At 46.9% G+C, this 26,031-nt stretch overlaps 1 protein-coding gene across 1 annotated transcript in view; it reads left to right on the top strand.

Moving 5' to 3' along the window:
* The window catches only part of ALS2 (alsin Rho guanine nucleotide exchange factor ALS2), a 1,343,724-nt gene that overhangs the window by 355,428 nt on the left and 962,265 nt on the right, over positions 1 to 26,031 (top strand). Inside the window, exon 10 of the mRNA XM_086955258.1 lies at positions 3,004 to 3,175. Within this exon, the coding sequence (XP_086811384.1) occupies positions 3,004 to 3,175 (172 nt within the window). The remainder of the gene's footprint in view (positions 1 to 3,003; positions 3,176 to 26,031) is intronic.

The following is a 26,031-nucleotide window of genomic DNA, read 5'->3' as shown; positions in this document are numbered from 1 at the left end:
CAGCACACAAAAAATGGAGTCTAGAGGGAAAGACAGAACTAGGACGCCCTCCACTTAAAGAGTCATCAAACAAAACAAGTCCTAGTTCTCACTGCAATATTTCTCTATTAATATATAGACATCGCTGGTTGCTCGTAGATCACACCAGGGAGTTCCTTAATCTAGGGATACTCGCGACTTCTCAATCTATTGCTTAAATAAATAGCAGCCTAGCTCTGATCTCAACAATACGAGACAACACAGGACTCACATACACTTTGAACGGACAAAAAATGTGTGAAGAGCGAGATGGCACCTCACGGGCGCACCACCAATGGGACCCCTGGCTGGTACTCACCAGGATGGCCCTGTTATCATCATTGGTGCCATCAAGCTTTAACGGAAACGTGTCTCAAACCCAAAGTAGAAAGACAGTGCGTGGTGCAGTGAACACAACTTATATGTAACAAAAACTAACAACATTAAACATTTAAACATATAAGGTACTGTGCAACCAGGACGTTAAACTTTACTTATGTTCCATTCTTTGTTGCAAACAGTAGAACACTTAATTATAAAAAAGGAGAGTGTGAAGACTACCTATCACTTCACACCCCACTTACAGCCGACATGTTTCATTGCCGTGGTTTAAATCAAGCAATTTCCTCAGGGCCACTCAATTTGAATGCCACTGCTAGAGACACTGTGCTGCCAATGCCTTTGCGTGGTTTAACCCCTCATACCAGCCTAGAGGAAAAACAGTAGGAAATATGCCCCCAATGGTGAGCGAAGTCCTATCTCCCTTCAGTAAGGTTACCGTGGAGAATACTCGTTCGGCGTCTTCTCATTACTCGAACCAAGGATCAACCAAGGATCAATAGGCCTGTAGGGCTGGGGACAAGTCAGTTGGTGTCGTCCTCTTGTTAGCAGCTGCACAGCAGGTCTTCTTCTTCTTGATCTTCTTTCTTGTTTTCATATTGGGATCTGAGGAAGGAAGGTTCATGGTGCCCCAAAATGCTAAATTTAGGGGAGTTAGAGGTAGGGCAAGGGCAGGGACCAATGGGTCTCTGTCCTGCGGTGAATACACTCCCTAGCCTGCTCCTCTTCTGTGGGAGGGGGCAGGAGCCTATCTTTGATTGGGCAGGGCTCCCCATCTTCAAGATGGCCGGTGGCCGGAGTTGTGCTTCACCTCGCCTTTCCCACCTGAGGAGTGGAGTTGGCACAGGCTGGCACACCCCTTTTCCTCACGTAGGGTTTCCCGCCAGTCTTCCTGCCAGAGTGGGGGTCAGAACCGGTGGGGGCTAGTTGCTGGGGACATGAAGTGGTCTGGAGAAGCTCACAAAGGCGGCATGCCTTTGAAGGTTGCCCTGCCCATCCTGGGGGAGGAGATCGAGCAATCGCCCAGGACGTGCATTGTTGCAGGCCCAGGAGAGCGGATGGCTCTCTACCCAGGGGTCCAGCAACATGTCTGCTGAGTGGCAGCCTAGGCAGCCTCTCAGATAAGAGGCGGATTGTAGGTTAGGTTCAGGGGGCAACTCTTAAGTTGCCCTCTGTCGTGCGTTTGGCATTAATTCCCACACTGGTGTCAGTGTGGGTTTAATGTGCTGAGAAGATTGATATCAAACTTCTCAGTCTTCAGTGAAGCCATCATGGTGCTGTGGCGTTTGTAATGACAACCTCCCAGCACCATATACTCTTAATGGCAGCACTGCACTTACAGTGCCCAGGAATGTCACTGGGTACTGTAGGGGCACAGGGCTCATGCACCTGTGCCCACACCACTGGCATAGTGCACCCAGCTAGAGGGGTGACTGATGGATGCCAGGGCAGTGTGTTTGTGGGCATGGCACACAGGGATTTGAGACATGTCGACTCTTTGTTTAGTTCTGTACCAGGACACTTAGCCTACAAAAGCAGTGTGTGGGTGTCAGGGTACAGGGCCCGTAAGGGTGGCACAATAAGTGCTGCAGCCCTTAGGGGTCTTCTCTGGTCACAATGCCCTGGGTACCTAGGGTACCATTTACTAGGGACTGACATGTGGCCAGAGATGCCAATTGGGTTTTAGTTTCAACACAGTTTTAGGGAAGGAACATAGGCCCTGGGTACCTGATTGGCAGGAGTCCAGGGCACACTCAGCTACACTTTCCTGCAACAGCCCAGCTGACGAGCACAAACTGGACCTGCCTGAACCCCGCTGCTGGCCCCTGCTAAAGGGAGTCCTAATCCTCAAGAGGTGGCACCCAGGTTCTGGACCCTTGGCTGGCTTCAAAGTGTACGCCTCCTTCTCATGGCAGTAACTACAGTTGAAAGTACAGAGGTTTGAGGCTTTTTGCTGGCAGGCTCCTCGCGTCGGCAACAGACGCCTCATCTCCCACCACTGTGAAGATCCAGCGGCAACCTACTCTTCACACCGACCACGATCTCCTCATAGCCCCTGTTAATACAAAGCTCCAGCCAAAGCTCCTCGCGTGGTATTGGTCTGAGAGAAGGTAAACTTTTCACGGGGATCAAACCTGGTCCCTTTATCTGACCCTTGCTCCATTGCGGTTGGCCTGAACTTGTGACTTTAACCCGGTCCAGCAAGATCAGATAACTGCGAATAGTGTTTTGTAGTTTTTGGCACTTGTTTTCACCTACATCCTTTAAAAAACCATGACTCCGGTTCTAGCTGTTGTATTTTTGGCGTTTTTCTGCCTCTCTGTTTGTTTTTTTTATTTGGAATTTTACTTGTGTTGTGTTTTCACTTGATTACTGTTCGAGTGCTGCTTAAATTCTTTACACATTGCCTCTAAGTTAAGCCTGACTGTTTTTGTGCCAAGGTGCAAGAGACTAAAGCCCAGGTTCAATGAGTGACTTTTGTAATTCATACTCTCATCTTCCTCATAAGAAATTCAGGTTTCCTGTTACTTGTATCATACATATAAACCATGGAAGTGGGACGTTACCTAACTGAAGCCTATGCTTTGTTGTCTTTTTGTTGTTGTTGAAGGACCTTATATCTTATGCATTTTGTTCCACCTACAGCTTGGGTATATAAGCAGCGTGGCTGCCGGGGGACACCGGTGTGTAGCCTTGGTGGATAAGAACATGATGGGGTACATCAGCAGCATGCATGAATTGGCATCCACAGAGAGGAAGTTATACTGCACTCTGAGTGATATTAAGTCCCGCATCCTGCGGCCACTTCTAGGATTAGGTAAGGAAAATCAGTCATTCTGCATCGTCGCTTTGTGAATAGACAGTTAAGTCCAAGGCGCATTGTGATGTCAAAAAGAAATCACATTTGCCAGTTGTATTGTGCTGATGAAACATGATTCTCCACCATGGATCTTACCATATTAAGATTGGCCAGAGCAGGACTGCACCATTTGTATCAGAGGAGCTGGTAACATCACTAATCCTTTGCAAACTTGGGCGCGTGGATTTCAGAACTCCCCTTATATGACATTGTTTCTGACATCTGGCAAGATAGCCATACTGTACAACAGTACACTTTGTATGTTATGGTATATTGCTCATAGTAATTCCTCCTCTGGTGTCCTGTCCGTAGACCTTGAAGACCATCCAGGACACATTTATTTGAATAATCTTGAATATTTCGATTTCCATTAGGTATTTAGTCCATATTGGGGCAATAGAGGGATGTCGATCTGGGTGTTTGTGTTATGTTGAATAACCAGTAGGTGATATAGCAAGAGGAGGGCCACTGGTGTGCTGTGTAAAAACAGAACCAGCTTTTTAAGTCTTTCATGTACCTATGCCAAGAGTAAATGTCGAGCAACTATTTGTTTAATCTGATACCGCCCTGTGACATGCCTACCTTCACAACCTTCTATTCCAATAGGGATTAAAATATTGTTTATTACAACTGAATTATCTAACTCGGCTGAATGTATTCATAGCTAACAAGAAACATTCTTACAGGACTCCAGACATCCACATTAATAAGTGTATGAGTGAGGAACAGGGTTCAATTCAGGTATTACTTCAAAAGGTTGCTGACACCAGCCTAATGGCATCCAGTGCTAAAATAATTTCATATTCCCAAACTCTCCAACACAGTAATTCAGAAGTTTGGAAATTCATTGCAGTGATAAGATGATGCTGTTTCTAGTGGATACTTTTAACCCACAGATTCCTCCGCTTTAGAATGTAATCATGAGCCAGACTTTATATAGAACTGCTTCCTTGCAGTGCTATGTGGCACTGTGCAGCTATGTGTTGGCTTTGTTTTGCCCCTTAAGTGGAGAAGTGTGGCTCACTGGATTGAGGAGGCAGACCTGGAAGCAGAGGTCAGCCCAGGACCAGGGTTCAATTCCCGGCTCGGTGGGGTCTTGAGTCCTAAAAAAAATGTCCACAGACTCAACAATTCTCGCTCCGGTGCCTACTTGATTCACGGGTTCACACTCTGCGACTCTGGGCAACAGCTTGCTTAATCTCCACAACAACCCCTCGCGGTGGGATGCCTGGCTTTCACCTTGTGGATACCCTGCCGGGTTATCTCACAGGGGAATACCAGGGCGGGTTCCCTAAGCAAGCGCTTAGATACCGGGTCGGTGATTTGCGCTATATAAATACATGTACATTTACATTTACATTTACATTTAAGTGACAGAGTATAGACACATATAAGGGCGTGCCAAGGTCGATTCCTTTTGGTCTGCGCCTCTGAATGTGTATCCAAAGCTCTCTTCCCTTTTTTTATCATTTTGACGAGCTTGTCAAAACTACATTTCAGTGTGCAAAGGAATGATTTCCCAACCTAAAACTACGGGGTTCAAATCATGACAAAGCTATCGACTGACCCTCACACTGTGTGCCTCTATTGTGGGGCTCGGGCAGGACTCCACGTCATGTGACTTCATGCACCTGAAGACGATCCCGGATCGTGAAGTGAGGCTGTATTTTGCATAAAATTGAAATAAGCCACGCAAGTCCTGCTCCCTCTCAAAGACAATGGTGTGGACCCATTCCCGCTCTTGATGCCCGCCGGTCACCCAACAGGTCCTCTTTGTGGTCGAAGTCGTCTGGTAAATCGAAGTCCAAATTAAAGCGGAAACACAAGGCTCCATTCCACCATTCTCTATCAAAGAAGAAGTCGCAAGGGTGTCAAGGTTCCAATCAATCTTGCTCCTGATCTCCAACTATGAAGCTGATCCTGCAGTTGATGCTGATGCACCCTGAGTTCCCCAGCTGTCTGCAGAACACACAGCAGCAGGTCAAGACCTTTAAGAAGACCATGCTGCATATTTATGGTAGTCTTCTAGATCCCTCTGGTTCCTCTTTGGACACAAAAGCCCTACAGGGTCCTCCAGTTGGGTTACCACTGGCAGATCCATCCTCATGTTTAAATAACAAGGACAACCCTATCTGGCCATTTGGGCCAAGGTAGGTATGTATTAGTTTAACAATTGTCCCATGGGACTCATTTAAAGTTTTATGCGTCTTGGAAGGAACCCGGAGTTACTCAGACTTATTCATCGGACCGAAATTAATTACAAAGAAGACAAAATACGAGAGTTTGCATCTTTTACGGTTTTGGCTCCAATTAAGTGTAACAATTAACAAAATAAGTTCTGGCAGCATTGCACTACGGTTGATGAACACCGCATATCTCTTGGGCCGATACTCCCAAATGATCTAGGATTCAGTTGCACAAGTGCTGCCTATGGTCTCGGAGAAGGCCAGAACTATCGTCTCCCAAGCTATTGCTGACTGGAGAGACGCACCAATGTTCACCACATGATGTGGACTGGGCATGACAGACCCGCTGGGTAGAGTGATTTCCCTGTCAGTGGCCCTTCAGCACCATGCTTGGCAGAGAATCACTCGCTTTTCAGGAGATGTACAATTCTCGCTTATGGATATGCCTAATCCTTGCCTATGGGTGCTCTTTGGTGGCTCTCATTTTTTTTGTTGAGAGAAGGCAAACTCCAGACTGAGCACTTTAAGGATCGCTGATCTACGGGCAGGTCCTTGGACTTCTCCATTGCCCCTCGCCAACCTCCATCTATTTTCCGCCTCTTTCGTTTCCACAGAAGAGGTTTCCAGCTGTGTTCATACCCTCCCAGCTACCACTGCCAATAGGCTTTGCAGCCTTTTTATGTCCGAGGACGTGTGTACCACAGATAGGTAGTTAGAAGTCAGGCCAATCCATGCCATTAACGTGCCAAAGTCACACTTGACTCCCTCTCAGACGCCCCCTTTCATTGAAGCCGTTCTGGAAACAGTGCTATTCAAACCTATCCTCCAGAGCATCAAGTCTAGGGTATTCAGGATATAATACCGATGTTTCAGCCTCTCCTGGTTTTCACCAAAAATGATCCTGAGGCTGTTGGGCCTCATTGTCTCCTACTTCCTTCTTGTAACCCATGCCTGTTGGCATATGCGGACTGTGCAGTGGGATCTGAAATTTCAGTTGGGACAGCACCTGGGAAATCTCTCAGACATGATCCAGATGTCAGAGGGAGCTTTGAAAGATCTGCAGTGTTGGCTGATGAACCTCAATTAGGTAAGTGGAAGACCCTCTCCCTTCCTCAACCAGAACTAACTGTAGTGACATATGTGTTGCTCCTAGAATGGGGCGGACATCTTAGAGAGGTGAAGATCGCATCAACCTGTTGGAGCTTTCGAGCGATCTGCTTGGCATTGAAAGCTTTTCGTCCCGACTGGAGCTCTGTCCTCCCAAATGCCTCTACTCCAATACCACTTGTGCTCAGAATTCTCAAGAAGATCAGGAACGACTGGCCCCAAGTCATTCTTGTTCCAGATTGGCACGGAGAGTCTGGTACCCCGAGCTGTTGAGCATGAGCATTGGTCCCCTGATTCTTCTGCCTCTTCAAGAGGATCTTCTGTCACACCAGTTGGGGAGGGTCCTGCACCTGAACATGCGTACCCTTCATCTTCATGTGTGGAGATTGAGCGGCGACAGTTGACAGATTTTGACTTTCCTTCTAAAGTCAGCTATTTTATTCTGGGAGCCAGGCACCCTTCCACAAAGTTGGTCCAGGCCTGCCACTGGAAGGCATTTGTGGCATGATGTGCATCTAGTAACATCACTCCTTTATCTTCACCCCTTTCTCAGGTTCTTCTGTTTGCTCTATTCTTGACCCAGAAGGGCTCTGCTCTGGACATAGTTGAAGGCTACTAATTGGCCATTTCAGCTTTTTTTGTGGCTGGTTGCCCAACCTTCTTTGTTCAAGTCCCCTGTTGTGGCTAGGTTCCATAAAGGTTTGCAATATATGTTTCCTCCTAGGCCGTTCATCATGCCACTGTGGGACCTAAACCGCGTCCTGACATTTTTGCAGTGTACGCCCTTTGAGCCACTGCACAACTGCCCTCTTCAGATATTAACCATTTAGACAGCTTTTTTTAGGTCCTATTAAAGTGGCCAGAAGGGTCAATGGATTGCAGGCACTCTTGGTACACCCTCCCCACACCACCTTCTATCTGCTCAAGCTAGGATTCTGGACACGTGCTTCCTTCCTCCCGAAGTTTTTGATTTCCTTTGCATGTAGGCCAGAACATCACACTATCTACCTTCTTTGCTCCACCTCACTCTTCAAAAGAGGAGGAGAGACTCTACCCTCTGGACCCAACTAGAGCGTTTTCGTTCTACATAGATTGCACAAAAGAGTTCCGGGTGGACCATCAACTCTTCGTGGGGTACATGTGGACCAAGAAACAGGAGGCTATGCAGAAAAAGGGCCATCTCATGATGGGTAGTACTCTACATAAAGATCTGCTACGCATTGGCCTTGAAGCAACCCCATGAGTATTTGCATGCTCATTTTACCAGAGCCTAGGCTACAACCACTGCATTAGACTGCGGAGTCCCTGTCCTAGACGTCTGTCAGGCAGCAATGTTGGCATCTCTGCACATATTCAGCACACTGCTGACTGGGCAGTCAGCTCTGTCATGACGGGCACCTCGACTGTTCGGTCCTGCAGGACTTTTGTAGTTTAAACAGGTTTCATTGACCCACCTCCAGGGAGGCATCACGTGGGTATATGTTCTAAGGGAAGGAGTCTGCGGCCAGAAATCTCTATTAGATGAACCTGTTTCTTATTTTCGGTAGCGCCTTATCTAGTAGCGTTTCTATCTAGCCGCAGATTACTTTCCTTGCTAGCCCTCCAATCCTCACTGCTCTGTGAACTGATGACAGTGTGAGGGTCATCCTTCTAAAGGCCTTAGTTTTTAACACCAGTTGCGAGTCTTCTTCACTGCACTGTGCTTCTGGCGTGGAAAGTTGCGAGAGGAACTAACATCAGCACACCATGTGGGTGTCTGTATAGGCACGGCACACGCCATTTCCGGTGCGTTTGGCACAAACATGAAGCCAAATGTTGCCACTTACTGGTGAACATTAGTATGGCTCAAACTTGTCCGAATCCAGTCTGACGCCTGGGGAATAGTCTATGCTAAGGAATTTGGGGTTAGATAGTCTCTACCAGATAAGGCATTACTGAAGGTAAATCACCTGTTCATTAAGTAACGATTGAAGAAAATAATCATTTAAGGAGGTTTTAGTGTGTGGAACAGAGTAATATTGCTGTTGCATAATATATTTTTGGCATACTTGTACAATAGTTAAAATATACGTTTGAGAATTTCTTCTATCTTCCGATTGCAAAGGTGGCACTGGCAGCCGTCACTGTGTAGTTACAGTTAAGTCACAGTTTCCTTTGGAGAGGCATTTTTTGTTTCTTTAATAGCTGTGGTATCTATTGACTGTTCTACAAAAATTGTCCAAATCAAAAGTCCGTTTACTTAGGCATCATGAAAAGGTTTGCACTACTCCGTCAAATGGAGCGAAGAAAAAGGGTGGTCTCGAAAGTACAATTTGCCATGTTAATTCCCATAGGAAACTTGCTCTCTCATTCAGAAAAGAAAATGATTTAACAGAATTGCACCAAAGTTGGCAAAAAAGTTCGATTTTCCCTCTAAGTGTGTTTTTTGTTATTTAGTCAAAAGCAATTCATCTATTTTTGAGAAATTTATGTTTTAAAAAGGGGGTTCGGGATTAAGGCAAGGCAGGGTTAGTGGTATAAAAAAACTAAGAGGTATCTAGACCATTGGTATTCACATATGCTCTGATTGGCTCATTCGAAGTGGATTTGCAGATCCTGATTGGCTGGCCACAACATGAATACGTTGTGGCTGTGGTTACATAATTTGCGGACTCGGTTCCTGAGTCCTCCCTTCAAATGCTACTTAAGGGGACTCAGTTAGCACATCCTGACCCCCAGGGTCATGTGGACCTGTAAGAAACTGGCTCTATATATACTGCACCAAAGTGAGGTACAGTGTGTATAAGAGTCCAAGGGTCTCCAGAGGTTTGGCAGAGGCTAAAGTTAGATCGAACCTTACTCTCTAAAGTGGTAGCTTTGTCGAGCAGTAAGGCAGTATCACAGGGCAGTGTAAAGCATTTGATGTGCACACTCAGTCAGCAAATGGTCTCACACTCAAGAACTCAACTCTAGGCCAATTGTTTTGTATACAAAATATACTGTTGTTTTATTTCTAGAACCAAGCAAGCCTGGTGCAGGTAAGCATAAAAATACTTTTCAGTAGTAAATTACTTGTATGAACACAGTTCAAAATAGCAGTGTAACTTGTACTGGTTTTGGTTACAGTTTTAAGAAAGCAGTTTGCAACACATTGCATGTATAGTACATTCAATTGAATGGTCTTTTTAAGTAAAATGCAGTTAATTACTTTTCAGATTACTTTTGCTAACACAGGACTGGATCCTAGATTCAGCCCTGGGACATTTCCTAAAAACAGTTAAGTAAATGCATTTTGGTTAAAGGTACGATTTTTAAGGAATATTTTTGCATTTCAAAAGTTGACAGAAACTTTTTCACATAGAATCACCAATGTTATCCTATGGGAGAAAATTCACTTAGAAGGTAAGTTAGGTTATCATTACTTTTTCTTACTCAGTGCAGGATCCTGGATTCAGCACTGGGACATTTCCTGAAAACAGTTGAGAAAATGCGTTTTGGTTAATCGGCTGATTTTTAAGGAATATTTGCAGTTTTCAACAGTCGACAGAAACTTTTTGGGAGAAAAAGTGTAATGTTATCCTATGAAGAAAAATGAGTTATCGGTTTCAAGGTAAGTAATCGCTTTCTTGAGTTAGGGTTCTGGGGTTAGACTCAGGGGTCTCCCAGGGTCAGTGATGCACTCTTGTTGCACCCTCAGCTGCACTCAGGCGGCTGAGTGCAGAGTGTTGAGACCCAATGTTATCCTATGGAAGATAGGGGGGTTCTGGTTGGTGGCGGCTGGCAAGCAGGCCACAGGGTTGTTGGTGCGAAGCTCCTATGGTTAAGCTCAGGGCAAGTTGGGGACCAAGTTAGCACCAAAGGGGTACCCTCAGCGGCGCTAGGACTGCCAGGTGCAGGGTGCTGTTTTGAGGTCGGGTGCCCTTTTGATTTCAATGGGGATTCTCCGGGACAAAGAAACACTGCAGGCTCGGGGACGAGGATCTTCCAGGAGTGACCACCACTTCGAGGGGTAAGTTGGGATGTAGAGGGATGGTTAGGCACCACTGGGTTGGGCACACAATGCCGTGGGGCATCGGGTGCAGGGGTGCATTTGGACATCGGATTTTCTTACCCGCTCTGGTTGGGGACCAAGTTAGCACCAAAGGGGTACCCTCAGCGGCGCTAGGACTGCCAGGTGCAGGGTGCTGTTTTGAGGTCGGGTGCCCTTTTGATTTCAATGGGGATTCTCCGGGACAAAGAAACACTGCAGGCTCGGGGACGAGGATCTTCCAGGAGTGACCACCACTTCGAGGGGTAAGTTGGGAAGTAGAGGGATGGTTAGGCACCGCTGGGTTGGGCACCCAATGCCGTGGGGCATCGGGTGCAGGGGTGCATTTGGACATCGGATTCTTTTACCCGCTATGGTCGCTGTAGGGGTGTCCTCTGGATTGAGGCTGCAGGTGTCGTCTAGATGCTTGAGGCAGGTCAGGGGTTGCCGGATCTCGGGTCAGGATCGCCAGGGGTCTTCCTCGTGGTGTTTGTTCACTCAAGCATGGGCCGGGCTCGGCGGGTGTAGAGTGTGCTGGATTCACGGTTCCTGGCTGGAACCAGGAGCTGCAGTTTAAACACGTTCGTTGTTCAGGAGAGAAACAGCTTGGAAAGTGAATGCAGGCAGGTCCGCTGGGGTTTTTGAGGTTTCTGTCTGCTAGACACTCTGGGATTTCGCAGGAGCAGGTTCGAGGGGAGACAGGCCTGTAGGACTATGGGCCAAGTCAGGGGGCATCGTCCTCTTGTTAGCTCTGCACGGCTTCTCGTCCTTCTTTTCTTGTGTTTGCTGGATCTAAGGAAGGAAGGTTCATGGTGCCCTTAAATACTAAATTTAGGGGTGTTACAGGTAGGTAAAGGGCAGGGACCAATGGGTCCCTTCCCTGGGGTGGGTACACCCCCTATTCTGTCACTCTCTAGTCGGAGGGGTAGGAGCCTGTCCATGGTTGGCTGGGTCCCTCCATCCTCAAGATGGCGGGGACTCAAGGTTGTGCTTCAACTCGCCTCCCCAACTTACGGGTGGAGTTGGCAGAGGTGGGCACACCTCTCTTCCTCACTTTGTTTTTCCCGCCGGGTCTCCCGCCCAAAGTGGGGGGTAGAACCAGTGGGGACCAGTTGCTGAGTACACCAAGTGGTCTGGAGAGGCTCACACAGGTGGTATGCCTTTGAAGCTTCTCCTTTGTGAACCCTGCCCATCATGGGGGAGGGAAACCATGCACCTCGCCTCAGGATGTGCATTGTTTCAGGCCCCCGGGAGCAGCAAGCTCTCGACCCAGGGGTCCAGAAACATGTCTGGTGGTGGCAGCCTAGGCAGCCACTAAGTCAGGTCACTCGGAGTTGGTTGAGTTTCAGGGGGCATCTCTAAGATGCCCTCTGTTGTGCATTTTACATTAAATCCCACACTGGCATCAGTTTAGTGGGTTTAATGTGCTGAGAAGTTTGATACCAAACCTCTGTCTTCAGTGAAGCCATTATGGTGCTGTGGAGTTCATAATGACAAACTCCCACCACCATATACTCTCAATGGCATACTGCACCTACAGTGCCCAGGAATGGACCTGTGTACTGTAGGGGTACAGAGCCCATGCACCTGTACCCTCACCACTGGCATAAGGGCACCCAGCTAGACAGGTGACTGATGTATGCCAGGGCAGTGTTTCGTGGGCATGGCACACAGGGATTTTGCCATGTAGATTCTTTGTTTTGTTGTGCATCAAGACACGCAGTCTGCAAAGGCAGTGTGTATGTGTCAGGGCACAGGGCCTCTAAGGGTGGCACAATAAGTGCTGCAGCCCTTAGGGGCCTTCTCCGGTCACAGTGCCCTGGGTACCTAAGGTACCATTTACCAGGTTCTGACATGTGGCCAGAGATGCCAATTGGGTTTAGGCTTCAATTCAGGTTTAGGGAAGGAACACAGACTCTGGGTACCTGATTGGCAGGAGCCCAGGGCACACTCAGTCAAAGCACATCAGCAATTCAGCAAAAAGTGGGGGCATACCATGCAAGAAAGAGGGCACTTTCTCACAGGGCCTCCTTATATTTTTCTTTTTTTTAATGATTTCTGGTCGTGCGCATGCAGTAATGAAAACGTGTTTGAAAAATAAGACTGATCATAGACCAGATACTTTGGCCAACTGGCATTTTGTGCGCCCAAGGCTGTGTGCTGTGGGGGTTCGGTGCAGGGCCAAACCACTGTGGTGTACAGCTGATGGCTGTGCGCAGCCGGGGCAGGGGGTTGCCTGTTGGAGTTTGGGTACAAAGCTTGGCAGTCACAGTGCAGGGTTGGGCACCCACAGGGGTTGCCCTAACGGATTAGCCATTGCATGGAGATGAGCACAGGGCCAAAGGCAACGCATAGTGGGGGGTAGACACTACACATCAAAGTTTATACTCCACTATTTCATCAATCATTCTTGGTTCCAACAGCTTCTTATCCTGCCAGCCTTTCAGGATGTCATACACGTTTGACTTCAATTCATCAAGTCGGTTCTCTTGTTCCTGCAATTACAACTCAAACCTTTCATGCAATTGGCATCAGAAAGCTTAAGGAATAATGCTTTCTGCTTATGATAAGTGTTATCATTACTATTATCATTTTCAGTAAACTACCATTAATCTCACTAAACCATTCACCTATCTTACCATACCACATACAAATCGTTTCCCATGCACCAGGCACTCCTGATGGATGAATGACATACACGTTATTATATTATCAATATATTTTATTATTTTTCTTGCTATTATCGAGTTTGAGTAGCCAGCAATATTGCACCCTTATTACACAAAAAAATTCCACATTCTCTTGCTAAAATCCTATCTAAAACAAGATGATTTTGAATAACTGCCGAGCGCATTACATGCGTCTGTTTTGGATAATGCATCAGCAGTATTATCAGCCAAAAGTTCTACCAAAGTAGACAGTTTTTTAATCTTAGCATCATTAAAAGCCACACCATTTGGAGGAATCAACACACTTGCTCGCATGTCTCACTCTTTTATATTTCACTATATTTACTTTAGGCAGCCTATTCACATGATATATCTGTGGGAATTATAACAGAAACTTATCCATGCATTTGGAATATTAAAATATGCTTTTTTGTTACAGATGTGATGGATCTCTCTAAATATTGGCTCTTTACTTAACAAATAAATTCTTTCAATTATAATAATTATAACTACATACACTTATAGTTTCATATTTTAAGTGAAACTCCATCAGGACCAGTCATTCTAAATACTAGTCTCCTCTCATTATGTTCTCCAACAAAATTGTGATCTGCCTCACTCAACCTACGCACACTCTTTTCATTAGTATAATTAGATTGTGCACAATAAAACATAATGGGACTGTTATACCTATTAATTGTATCTAGTTTTAAGACTTCAGACATTTTGTATGGTAACATCATAATATACTACATGTTCTAAGTAATCATAATGCATAGTAATGAGTAGTATAAAAACTCAACAGCCCTTAACTTGATGGAAGCTGAATGTAAGTTACTCCTTCAGAAACAGATGTTTTAAGCTCTGTTCATATATAACAATCAAAAACACTCATTGGTATGTCCTCAACAAATATGCATGTTTATCTTCCCCAAAGTCTTCACTATAACTATTGGTAAAGTATACTTTATAGATGTCATTGTCATTAATAAGTTTTGAAATATTAGTGTAGTGTAGTTTAAAACATACCCATCAGGGAAAATGCAGACTCATAAGGATACAAAGTAGAGTTATTGAAATGAAAGTCATTAAAACTATTAGGAAAACCAAAGTAAATATTTCTCTAAATGAGGACATCTTCTTCTGTTAAAAAATATAGCCTTTAAGTAAATATTCAATCTCAAAAGCAAAGCATAAAATTCAAAAGCCTCTTACTACTTCCTCAATTACATAAGCATCAACAATTCAAAATGTCTAAGAGACTGTTTATGTGTACATACAGAAAACTTCGAAGATAGACTTCTAAAAATATTAAATATTGTCGGAGCAGATCTTTAGCTAATAAATGCTGGTACAAAACTTCCAAAAATGTTTAATGCTCGTAGATCTTTTTGCAACAAATGTGAACAGTTAATGGAATGTGAGCAAATAATAGGAGAGTTAATCCGGGCAAAAGGTTTAAACCCATGTTCTCCAAATCTTTTTAGGCATAAAAACTGCGAAAATTATTCTCAAAATCAATTCAGTTTCTTCAAACCTCAAATGAAAAATTCTAAATATAGAGTTCACTCCTTCATCAAGAAGGTAGTATTTAGCATCAGTTATTTCATTTTTCAGTTCCTGTGCTACTTCAGTGTGGTTCTTAAGGCAAAAGTTTCAATCTTTCAGGTCAAGGTCTCTTTCTTCTGGTACAATATTTTTCAAAAATGCCTATTCAGGAGCTATGTATTTCTTATTTGGCACTCTTACTCCGGATGATCTTCTGATTGCTTCTTCACACGTTTTTTTTTTCAGTCAGCTCTGTTACTGCTTCAACTGAACATCCATCGCTTTCTTTTTTTCTGTTTTTATTTTGCAACACTGCTTCTTTCTCTCACACTTGCAGGACATGCAGCTTGGATCAAGCTATCATCTTTCAGTTAATTTGTTTGATATTCCTCACAGTCGTCTGCTCCTGGTTTGTGCTGCTTGAAACTAGTGGAGTCCTCTTTACTCCCTTGGACTTGGGTTTTTAGGTCTCGCCTGTCGATGCGCATGCGCATCGAGCAAGGCGAGATTATTGGCACTTATCCGCTCTTTATCCACACTGCAAGGAATCGTGGCGATTCCTTGCAGTGCACGAGAAATTTAAGCTCAATGCGCATGCGCATTGAGCTTAAATGCGCGTGCACATGCCCCCAGCCGCCTACTCTCTCTCACAGCCTCCCCCAGCTCCGCCCCCTCACTACTTGATTGCACGGCCGCTAGGCCGTGCCTCCCCTACTCTCCTCCCCCCTCCTCCTCTCCTCCCCTGCCTGCCTGCCGCTAGCCTTGCCTACTCTCTCTCGCAGCCTCCCCCAGCTCCGCCCCCTCACTACTTGATTGCACGGCCGCTAGGCCGTGCCTCCCCTACTCTCCTCCCCCCTCCTCCTCTCCTCCCCTGCCTGCCTGCCGCTAGGCCGTGCCTCCCCTACTCTCCTCCTCTCTCCTCCTCCTACTCTCCTCCCCTGCCTGCCTGCCTGCCGTGTTGCACCTCTCCCCTATCCGCCCCCTCCCCTGCCCGCCGTGTTACGGTGAAAGGCTTGTTACTTTTGTTGGAGATGATCTATTGCAGCATGTCGTCGAGGAATACGTCCAAGATCACGAAGTTTAGTATAATGAGCCGGGATTCCTGGTTCTGAACCTGGCCTCTTGACTTGTGTCAAGCTGATAGGCATTGTGAAGTGAATCCATCTGTGACACACGCGCAATGGTGTCTTCGACCTATAACTTTCGTTCTTAAATTGCTGTTTTTTTTTTTTTTTAGTTCAAGGCCTTTTGTATAGCTCTGAAAAGTCGCTTTGCGGTCACTTCTGAGAGCTAAATTCTGACATTCTCAAAAAAAATCGTGTAGGAGGGCACGCCAGCATGTGTGCTGCTTCTGTCTTCTACAGTTTACACAGTACCTTGTAATCCGAGCCGGTGGCCTTGGAGCGGGCACACGCCCACCCACGCAGGACTTTAAGAGCTGGCGGAGAGTGTCTTCTAGGCCTACATATGAGGCCACTGGGAGCTCTGTGAAAGCATAATGTGCCCAAGGCCGTGTACAGGCGGTGGAGCAGGAATGCTAAACACTGCTTGCAGCTCTGTGGCAATGGATACGAACAAGAGATACCAGCTCCCTGTACTCCGAGGTAGCGCTCTCTCACCCTTGGAATAATACCCGATACCCAGGCGCTACCTGTAGTGCAAGCTCATTCGTGTTCCAACCCATGGCAAACTTGAAGCTGTAAAATGTAGCATCCTTGTTGTGTTTTATGTAGTGTCGTGACATTTTCTCTTAGGCACAAACAATCCACATGGGCATGGCATCTCTGCGCTTATAGACACCTCGACTCAAGGGTACAGCACAGATCAGATCATATATTATCCATTATAAGTGTCCCTTTCCATGACATCCATAGAAGGTACATTTAAATACAGTGAATGTAAATTAACCAATTTACACGGTCAGTGGCTATCCTGAAGATATGTGTGCATCAGGCCCTCTTTAACCTACGTTGGACACCCTGGCGTAGATGCTACAGTGGTTGCACTGTGGCTCGGCTGGGGAAATAAAAAGCTCTGGTAGGGCAAGGAGCGGCAAGAACTGCTTCTTTGTACGGATTTATGGACCTCACCCACCCTCACCCACCCTCACTCACCCTCACTCACCCTCACTCACCCTCAACACCTCACTCACCCTCACCCACCCTCAACACCTCACCCTCAACCTTAACCACTCACCCTCACTCACCCTCACTCACCCACCCTCACCCACCCTCACCCACCCTCACCCACCCTCACCCACCCTCACTCACCCTCACTCACCCTCACTCACCCTCACTCTCACTCACCCTCACTCACCCTCAACCCCTCACCCTCACTCACCCTCACTCACCCTCAACCCCTCACCCTCACTCACCCTCACTCACCCTCACTCACCCTCACTCACCCTCACTCACCCTCACTCACCCTCACTCACCCTCACTCACCCTCACTCACCCTCACTCACCCTCACTCACCCTCACCCACCCTCACTCACCCTCACTCACCCTCAACCCCTCACCCTCACTCACCCTCAACCCCTCACCCTCACTCACCCTCACTCACCCTCAACCCCTCACCCTCACTCACCCTCAACCCCTCACTCACCCTCACTCACCCTCAACCCCTCACCCTCACTCACCCACCCTCATCCTCACCCTCACTCACCCTCAACCCCTCACCCTCACACAGTGCAATAGGTCTCAGACCATTTCAGTTAGAGCTTTTAGAAATGTAGGCCATTTCATTGTGTGCCTCAAGAGGAAAAAAAAGATTATGAACCAATTCAGAGACTCTCACTCACCCTCAACCCCTCACCCTAACTCACCCTCACCCTCACTCACCCTCAACACCTCACTCACCCTCAACACCTCAACCTCAACCACTCACCCTCACTCACCCTCACTCTCACTCACCCTCAACCCCTCACCCTCACTCACCCTCACTCACCCTCAACCCCTCACCCTCACTCACCCACCCACCCTCACTCACCCTCAACCCCTCACTCACCCTCAACCCCTCACCCTCACTCACCCTCACCCTCACTCACCCTCACTCACCCTCACCCTCACTCACCCTCACTCACCCTCACTCACCCTCACCCTCACCCTCACTCACCCTCACTCTCACTCACCCTCAACCCCTCAACCCCTCACTCACCCTCAACCCCTCACTCACCCTCACTCACCCTCACCCTCACTCACCCTCACTCTCACTCATCCTCACTCACCCTCAACCCCTCACCCTCACTCACCCTCACCCACCCTCAACCCCTCACCCTAACTCACCCTCACTCACCCTCAACCCCTCACCCTCACTCACCCTCAACCCCTCACCCTCACTCACCCTCAACCCCTCACCCTCACCCACACTCACCCACACTCACCCCCACTCACCCTCACTCACACTCACACTCACTCACCCTCACTCACCCTCACTCACCCTCACTCACCCTCACCCTCACTCACCCTCACTCACCCTCAACCCCTCACCTCACTCACCCTCAACCCCTCACCCTCACCCACACTCACCCACACTCACCCCCACTCACCCTCACTCACACTCACACTCACTCACCCTCACTCACCCTCACTCACCCTCACCCTCACTCACCCTCACTCACCCTCAACCCCTCACCTCACTCACCCTCAACCCCTCACCCACCCTCAACCCCTCACCCTCACTCACCCTCAACCCCTCACCCTCAACCCCTCACTCACCCTCACTCACCCTCACCACCTCACCCTCACTCACCCTCAACCCCTCACCTCACTCACCCTCAACCCCTCACCCTCACCCACACTCACCCCTACTCACCCTCACTCACACTCACACTCACTCACCCTCACTCACCCTCACTCACCCTCACTCACCCTCACCCTCACTCACCCTCACTCACCCTCAACCCCTCACCTCACTCACCCTCAACCCCTCACCCACCCTCAACCCCTCACCCTCACTCACCCTCAACCCCTCACCCTCAACCCCTCACTCACCCTCACTCACCCTCACCACCTCAGCCTCACCCTCACTCACCCTCAACCCCTCACCCTCACTCACGCTAAAGATTTACAAAAAAACCCATAAACAATTCTAAAAGCACTAACTCTAATGCTGCGAGACCTATTGCATTTCTAATGCTTGTTAGAGTTTGATTTTCTTCTTGTTGTTTTTGAAAAGCTTGATTTTCTAGATGTTCTCCTTCTCAAGCTCTTAGGTCCCCGCTCTCTGGATACATGTAGCGACTTCAAGCTCGACTTAATGAATCAAATGTTTGTGTCACTGTTTCTTCATCAGCAGTACACACTCATTTTGTGTGAGAAGAATGGATCCAATATGACAACCCTCATCATTTCACACCAGTATTCTTCACCAGTATGACTTGGTATGATCCACTCCACATGGCTCCTAGACATAACTTTCTCATGTGCTTTTTCACCAAAACCCAGTTGTGAGTCTCGAAGTAAAATGGCAGGTACAGTACTTGCAGAAATTGTTGCAAACTTCACCTGGTGAGAGATATAGTGTACCACATCAGCCAGTAAGACAAGACTTGCTTCATCCGTAATATTCACAAGCGCAGCAGGTGATGGACTATTACTTATTATGGCTCTCCCTATGAACACTATACACTCAAACTGGTCTTCTTGTTCAGGGTGAATCTCAGGCTAAGTAAGACTAAGGGAAGAGCATGGGCATTTCTGTGACGTTAAGGAAATCACTATAGCTAATGTTGCTTCCATCGTACTGTTGGTCCCTACCAAAATTCCTGATGCTTTTGGGTGGTAACTACCATGGAACTTCTGATTGTTTGTCAGTGCTATACATAAAACTCTCATTGTTTTATTTTTTAAATGTGTTCCCTTACCTATAGACATTGGCAAACCAAATCTTGGGATCAACTCCCTTAAAAATAATGTAACAATGGTCATTGCGTCCAACCTACTTGTTGGATAGCCTCTATCCATTTTGAGACCGAACAAATAATCACTAGACTATTCTTCCTGCCATTGCTCTGTGGCATTTCTACAAAATTCACTTGCAACCTTGTCAAGGGACCCTCTTATTTTCGACTCATATCCGTACTAGCTCTTTTCCGTATTTAATTTTTAGTTAAATGACTGCATGCCATGTAGTGAGGGCTGGGCCTTGTTGTGCACTTTGCTATGTTAGCATAGACTTATTAGAAGTTTAAACTCCATTTTACCTTTTTTTACCTTTTTGCTGCTTTTGCACACAACGCAACACTGCATATAACTGTTGTTGTGAGTTAGGCTGCGTGAAATGCTTCACATGAGAATGACTTGTTCTCAGCATCCCTAGACTGACTCTTGTCTGACTAGTGACTCTAGTCTGCACACTGAGTGCTAAAGCCTCTAAGGTTATCATAACTAGGTAGCTGTTGTTCCGGCGGATCGGCTCACGTTTTAGTCATAACATGCATGCAGCTGCAGCCAACTAGATTCTGGCTCCTTTAATAGTGCACTGTAAGCATGATTTCAGGCACTTGGAAGAATCCCGTTTTTCCAGAGAGACAGGGAGCTGTTGAAGATCCTGATGTGATTCACACCTGCTGATCTTGGAGGTATGGGGTCCCCCAAACAAGCCTAAGGGACCTTCTATATTTTATAAAACATAGTTCCTAGGTTGGGAGGGTGATATACTAGGCACTATAAGACCTTTTTTCACCATCATTTTAATATGATTTCTCTTTTTTGTGTTTTATGGAATTGTAACAGTGCTGATCATATTATTTCTAATCATATGTCTGCTTATGTTAGCAAAGATACTGCATCTTAGAGCACGTTGTTTAAATAAATATTTTAACCCTTCCTGTGTCTCTTTTTTACTCCTGTTGTGGACTGGTATGAGAGTATAACGAAAGAGTGTTCTTGCTTCCCACCATTCCTGAGTATAACCTAAGTCGCACGTTCTGGGTTGTCTAATCATTGGTTCCTTTGCAATAGGACGAAGAGCTAATGTGACATTGATGCTAGCTGATTAGGGTTTCTAGGCACTTAGGTGAGGTTTTGGTACACCACAATTCACTGAGGTCCTGGGTCTCTGTGCACAGTTCTGTGTAAGAGCAGAATCCCTGTGACATGGCGCACCTAACGTTGTGGTCTTATTTTGAGACTCTCGAGTAGTGCTTATATCAGTCCACGACCCCCGCACTATTGTTTTCGGTTGACAGTGGTGACGGATAAACCTATCTATAGTTGAATGGGTCTTTTCAAGCTTGATAATTTAAAATGATTTCTATATGAATTACTACCCAGTTGTGCTACAATACCTTGTGTTGTGCTTTTCTCTTCTGTGTCGTGATGGGTGACGTTGACATCCCGCAGCATAGTAGGATGGCGTTCGCAATCATTTGCAGGCTTATAACGTCTCCTTGGAAGGCATGGCAGTGGTTTTTGTTGTGAGTGCTGACACGGCTTACCCATTTGAGCTTTTCTACTCATGAGTTACGTTTCCTGCGGTCAATGCAGATACCAATTTGTTTCATGTTTACACTCACACTGTCGTACCTATGGAGTGCACTCCATATCGGACACAGGAGATTCCGATTTCTGCTTGGCAGCATCATATTTGGTTTAATGGCGCCCTCCCCCACTCTTGAACTGCAATGAGATTAGGTCCTTTGTCCATCCCAGGTGCTTCTTGGCCTGTTTTGGCTAGATTTACACCGTACCCTCGAGTCGGAACGGCTACTGTTGGTGAAGTGAGGACCCTTTATGCCTCTGCGGTAGGGGTTATAAGAGCCCTGGTTCATTACATATCTCGCAACATGCAGGGTGGGGCCCCTGGTGTTGAGGCGCATCCAGTTGGTCCGAACGGGTTGAAGCTTAGTCCTGTTATGGTTAATGCGGTTATGGGCAAGCGTCCCCAAGATAAGGATGAAATGCCTTTTTGGCTTGCAGAGAAATTTGACCAACTGGAAGGGGTTTTTCCTAATACAACGCCTGTGGAGAAACACAGGATTCTTGCAATTAGTTTGCAGAAAGACTTAGTGCCTGAAGTGACTGATTGTACCACATGGGGTATGATATTTGCGGCAGTCTATACTAGGTGCTTCGGCACACCGTCAATGGCTGTCCTACCCTACGTTATTAAATGTGTTCAAGATGAGCACGGGCCGGAGGCGGCTGTTGAATTGGGAATGAACCTCGTTGGAGTGTTTGACGTAATTTCCTATCTCGTCCTTGCTAATGTTAAGGGAGATGCGGTAAGCTTCCAAGTGTCAAATGCTTTGCGCGATGTCCCCGATGCAGAGAAGCCCCGTCAGTTACCGAAAATTATTACAGCGGCATATAAGACCATTGGCTGTAATAGTTTGGGTGTTAAGCCTTTTGCCAAGGCAGCGCAGAAGCAAACTCAGGCGGCGAAGTCTGACCAAGACGATCACCCCAATTTTCCAAAGCAAAATTGGAATAAAAATAAAAAAAACTGGGGAAACAGCAACAAAAACTGGGGTCCCGTGCCTCTTGCCCAATACCTGCATCTACTGAGCGCACATATGAATTGCACGACCGCGCTACTATTAAGTCACCTGATAGTTTTCTGGTTCTTGAACAACGTTCTCCTTGCTCTTTGCAGGATACATCGGTCTCACCTACCGGTGGAGGAGACAGCGGCAGAGGACGGGGTGCAAAACAAGAGCAACCCCGCAAGACAGATGGTAAAGGCAAGCAGGACAACTCTCCACGTCAAAGACCCCAGTTTCAGAAAAAGAAAGTTGCTGCTTTAACAGCGAGATATGCCAAAGATAGTGAGAACACAGCTTCGGAACTTGACATAGGCGCGAACGTTGTTATTACCGTAGTGCGGGAGGCGCTGCGTCCACTACTGAAGGTGACAGCAACTGACACATTCGCTGTTGTTGAGACAGCTGACACTAGAGTGGCACCCCCGAGAGACTTTCTGAAATAGTCCTTTTAAATGAAGGTGACATACACCGTATTGTAAAAGGGGTATTTTGGGAGAATCTAACTACTACCTATGACATTTTGTTGGCAGAGGTCGATTGGCCCCCACCTTTTGTATTAGCAGCTCCGCATGGGGCGGAGGTGATCCTCCCTAGGTTTGCACGCACAGTGCCAAAAGAGCAGGCTCTGCGTTTTGCTGAAGATTGGGCTAAGGTGCTTGTACCGTACTCATTGTGGATGGGACAAATTTTTCCCCAGCCATGGTATACCAGTGTGGTCTATGCGACAGCCTCAACCCCAATACCCCATGCGACGTGAAACAAAAGCTCCTGTGACTGAAATCATTGAGCTATTAGAATATCAAGGTGTGATTGAAACAGGTGTGTCTCGAATGAATAACCCTCTTTTTACTGTGACTAAGCCTGATGGCTCGTACAGTTTGGTGTTGGATTACCGGCACTTAAACTCCCATTGTCGTACGTGCGGGGTACAAAATACTCGCAGTTCTGCTCTGGTGGATAGTCTCGTGCGCAAAAAGTTTAAGACCACACTTGACATATCCAATGGATTTTTCATCCACGTCCTGCCTCTATTAGTAGCCGTGGACAGCTTTTACAAGTGGTGGCAAACAACACCAGTTCCAACGTTTGGCTATGGGCTATAAGAACAGTCCAGGCATCTTTGCCGCCTGGATAGTCTCTCTTTTGGAGGGACTTGATGAAGAAGCAAGTTCGTATGTGGATGACATTTATCTCACAGACTACGAATTATGGCCGCATCTGTGTTGTGTTGATCGCATAATTTGCAGTTTTGCGGATTTTGGCTATAAATTCAACTTTGCGAAAAATCACATTGCAGAGTACACAGTGTTGTTCCTGGGTTACGAGCTCAACAATGTAGGTCGAGGTTTGGCACTTCGCTTCCTGGAGAAATGCGCACAGTTGCGCGGTCCCACAACACTGAAAAAACTACAGTCTTTACTGGGCTATTTGAATTTCGGGTGTACTTACATTCCCGAATATGTCCAGCGTGTCAAACCTCTTTACGCTTTCGTACAACCTACTTTTGTTTTGTTTTTTTTAAGTTTCAAAAACCTTTATTGATTCATAAAGCATGGTACATCAATGCAAGAAATTCGAACAATGACACTGAGCATTATAAAGCAAATTTAAACCATCTTCCTATGCTGTGTCGTATTAATCATTAACCTAAGATTGAAGGGATAATCAACAGTTACCCTAACCCCTCCCTCCCCACCTTTACATAACATGGATTCATTTGTAGGAAGCAAACGTCCATAGTAGTCTGGAAGCATTCTATATGCATAGCAGACGTACAAAGACCAATGTAAGGGTGTCGTCCATCTCCTGTAAACCGCCCTCCCAGTTGCCAGTAAGGAGACATAACAGTCAGTGATTAGGCCTAGTTCTGCATGCAGACAGGGCAAACAACAAATACAGATACAACACTAATAGCATGTGAGCGGCAGTGAAGTGTATGCGGATGAGGATTCACTTGGATGGTGTAGTGTGTAGTGTTGCAGTGGGTAGTGCCTCCCCAGCCTGAATTTCTTCTTCCTCTGCACTCAACCTGAGAAGATATGCCATGAGTGGTGCCCATATGTCTTTCGGCTGTGAGGTGAGGGGTAGGAGCTCAGCATGGTCGTTTAACCTTTCTTGCCATGTGGACAGGGAGTGAATCCAACATTTAAACCTGGGGGCGCGGCCTCTGCCCCAGCGGCACGCAATTAAGCGCTTAGCAAGCAGCAGGCCCATGGCTAGAATTTTTTTGTGTACGGTGACTACTGATTGCGTTAGTCCCAACAGTGCCATGAGTGGGCAGGGGGTGATTGTCACACCGAGCATGCTCGTGAGTCCCGCAAATACCTGATCCCAGTACCTAGCAATTTGGAGGCAAAACCACGCTAAATGCATGAAATCGGCTCCAGCGGCGCCGCAACGAAGACAGCAGTCAGTGTCTCTTAAGTGAAACTTGTGTAATTTGGCAGGTGTGTGATAGAGCCTGTGAAGAAATTTATAATGAAGTAGCCGCAGTCTGTTGTTGCTGGTAATCGCCTGTGTTTGAGTGCAGCTGGTTTCCCACTGTTCGTCCGTGAGGGGTGAGTCTAGGTCTCCATCCCAATCCAATCTAGCTCTAGCGGGGGCAACACTGGGCGCATTCAACGCGTGTTTGTAAAGCATGGATATGACGTGCCGAGGGGCTTCAGGTTGCACTAAAGCATGAAGTGGAGCAAGCGTATCAGGTTCAGCGGGGAAAGAGGGAGTTAAAGCTCATACATTTTGCCTCAGTCTGGTAAATAGAATCGTATCCATAGCAGAAGGGGCCACCTCCCCGAAAAACTGTTCCGCCGTGCGGAATGTGCCCTGTACATAAAGGTCCCCCCAGCAGCTTATTTTAAATTTACGGAGCATTACGTGACAGATTACTTCACATGCGACTTGCAGCCTTGGGTCATTAAGCAAGGTATGGTTGGGCGAGTAGGCGCAGTGGGTTACCGAGTATAGTGAGAAGACGGTCCCAGGCCTGTACAGTGCAGTCCACAGTGGAGGGGTCACGACTCCTCTGACTGACATGGGTATGAATATATCCAGTGGGGACAATAGGGCTCATATAGCCTTCCTCTACGGCCAGGTGAGCCATATATGGTGGAGGGTGATACCAATGAACTGCGAAGTAAGCTTGCGCGCAGTCATAATACCTCTCAAAATTGGGTACTTCAAATCCACCCAGATGGAAGGGGAGCATAAGAGTGCCGAGGCTGAGTCGGGCTTGTTTCCCTCCCCAAATAAGACGCGAAAGCTGGGAATTGAGGGTGCGGAAATAAACTGAGCCAGGGTTGTACGGGATGTTTACAAATAGGTACAGCAGCTTGGGTAGTATGTTCATTTTGATTAGCGCAATGCGGCCCGCCATGGAAAGAGGAAGATGTAGCCATTTCGAGATGTTGTCTGTAATCTTGTCCCTTGTGGTGCCATAGTTGGCATGCATCATTGCTTCCTTGTCCCTGTGTATATGAACCCCTAGATATTTCACCTCCTCCTGCTCCCACATCAATGGGTAGTCGAGTTGGAAAGTTTGTGTATTATCTGTGAGTGGGAAGATAGCAGATTTGGCCCAATTAATCTGGATTCCAGTAACACCTCCAAATTTAGTAATTTCGCGAAGTATCAGGTTTAAATTCTCGCAGGGTTTTTCAATGTACAACGTGTTGTCGTCAGCATAGAGTGACACCAGAAGAGGCCGGGAACTATAAATGAGGGAGCGTTGGTTGTGTTTTTGCCTAAGTAGTGCAGCCAGGGGCTCAATTGCCAAGGCAAAGAGGATGGGGGATAGTGGGCAGCCTTGTCGGGTC

The sequence above is a fragment of the Lissotriton vulgaris genome, chromosome 2_1 (assembly GCF_964263255.1).
Source record: "Lissotriton vulgaris chromosome 2_1, aLisVul1.2, whole genome shotgun sequence".
Classification (NCBI taxonomy): domain Eukaryota; kingdom Metazoa; phylum Chordata; class Amphibia; order Caudata; family Salamandridae; genus Lissotriton; species Lissotriton vulgaris.
The sequence above is the reverse complement of the archived record's forward strand: the minus strand, read 5'-3'. Positions and strand labels throughout refer to the sequence as shown.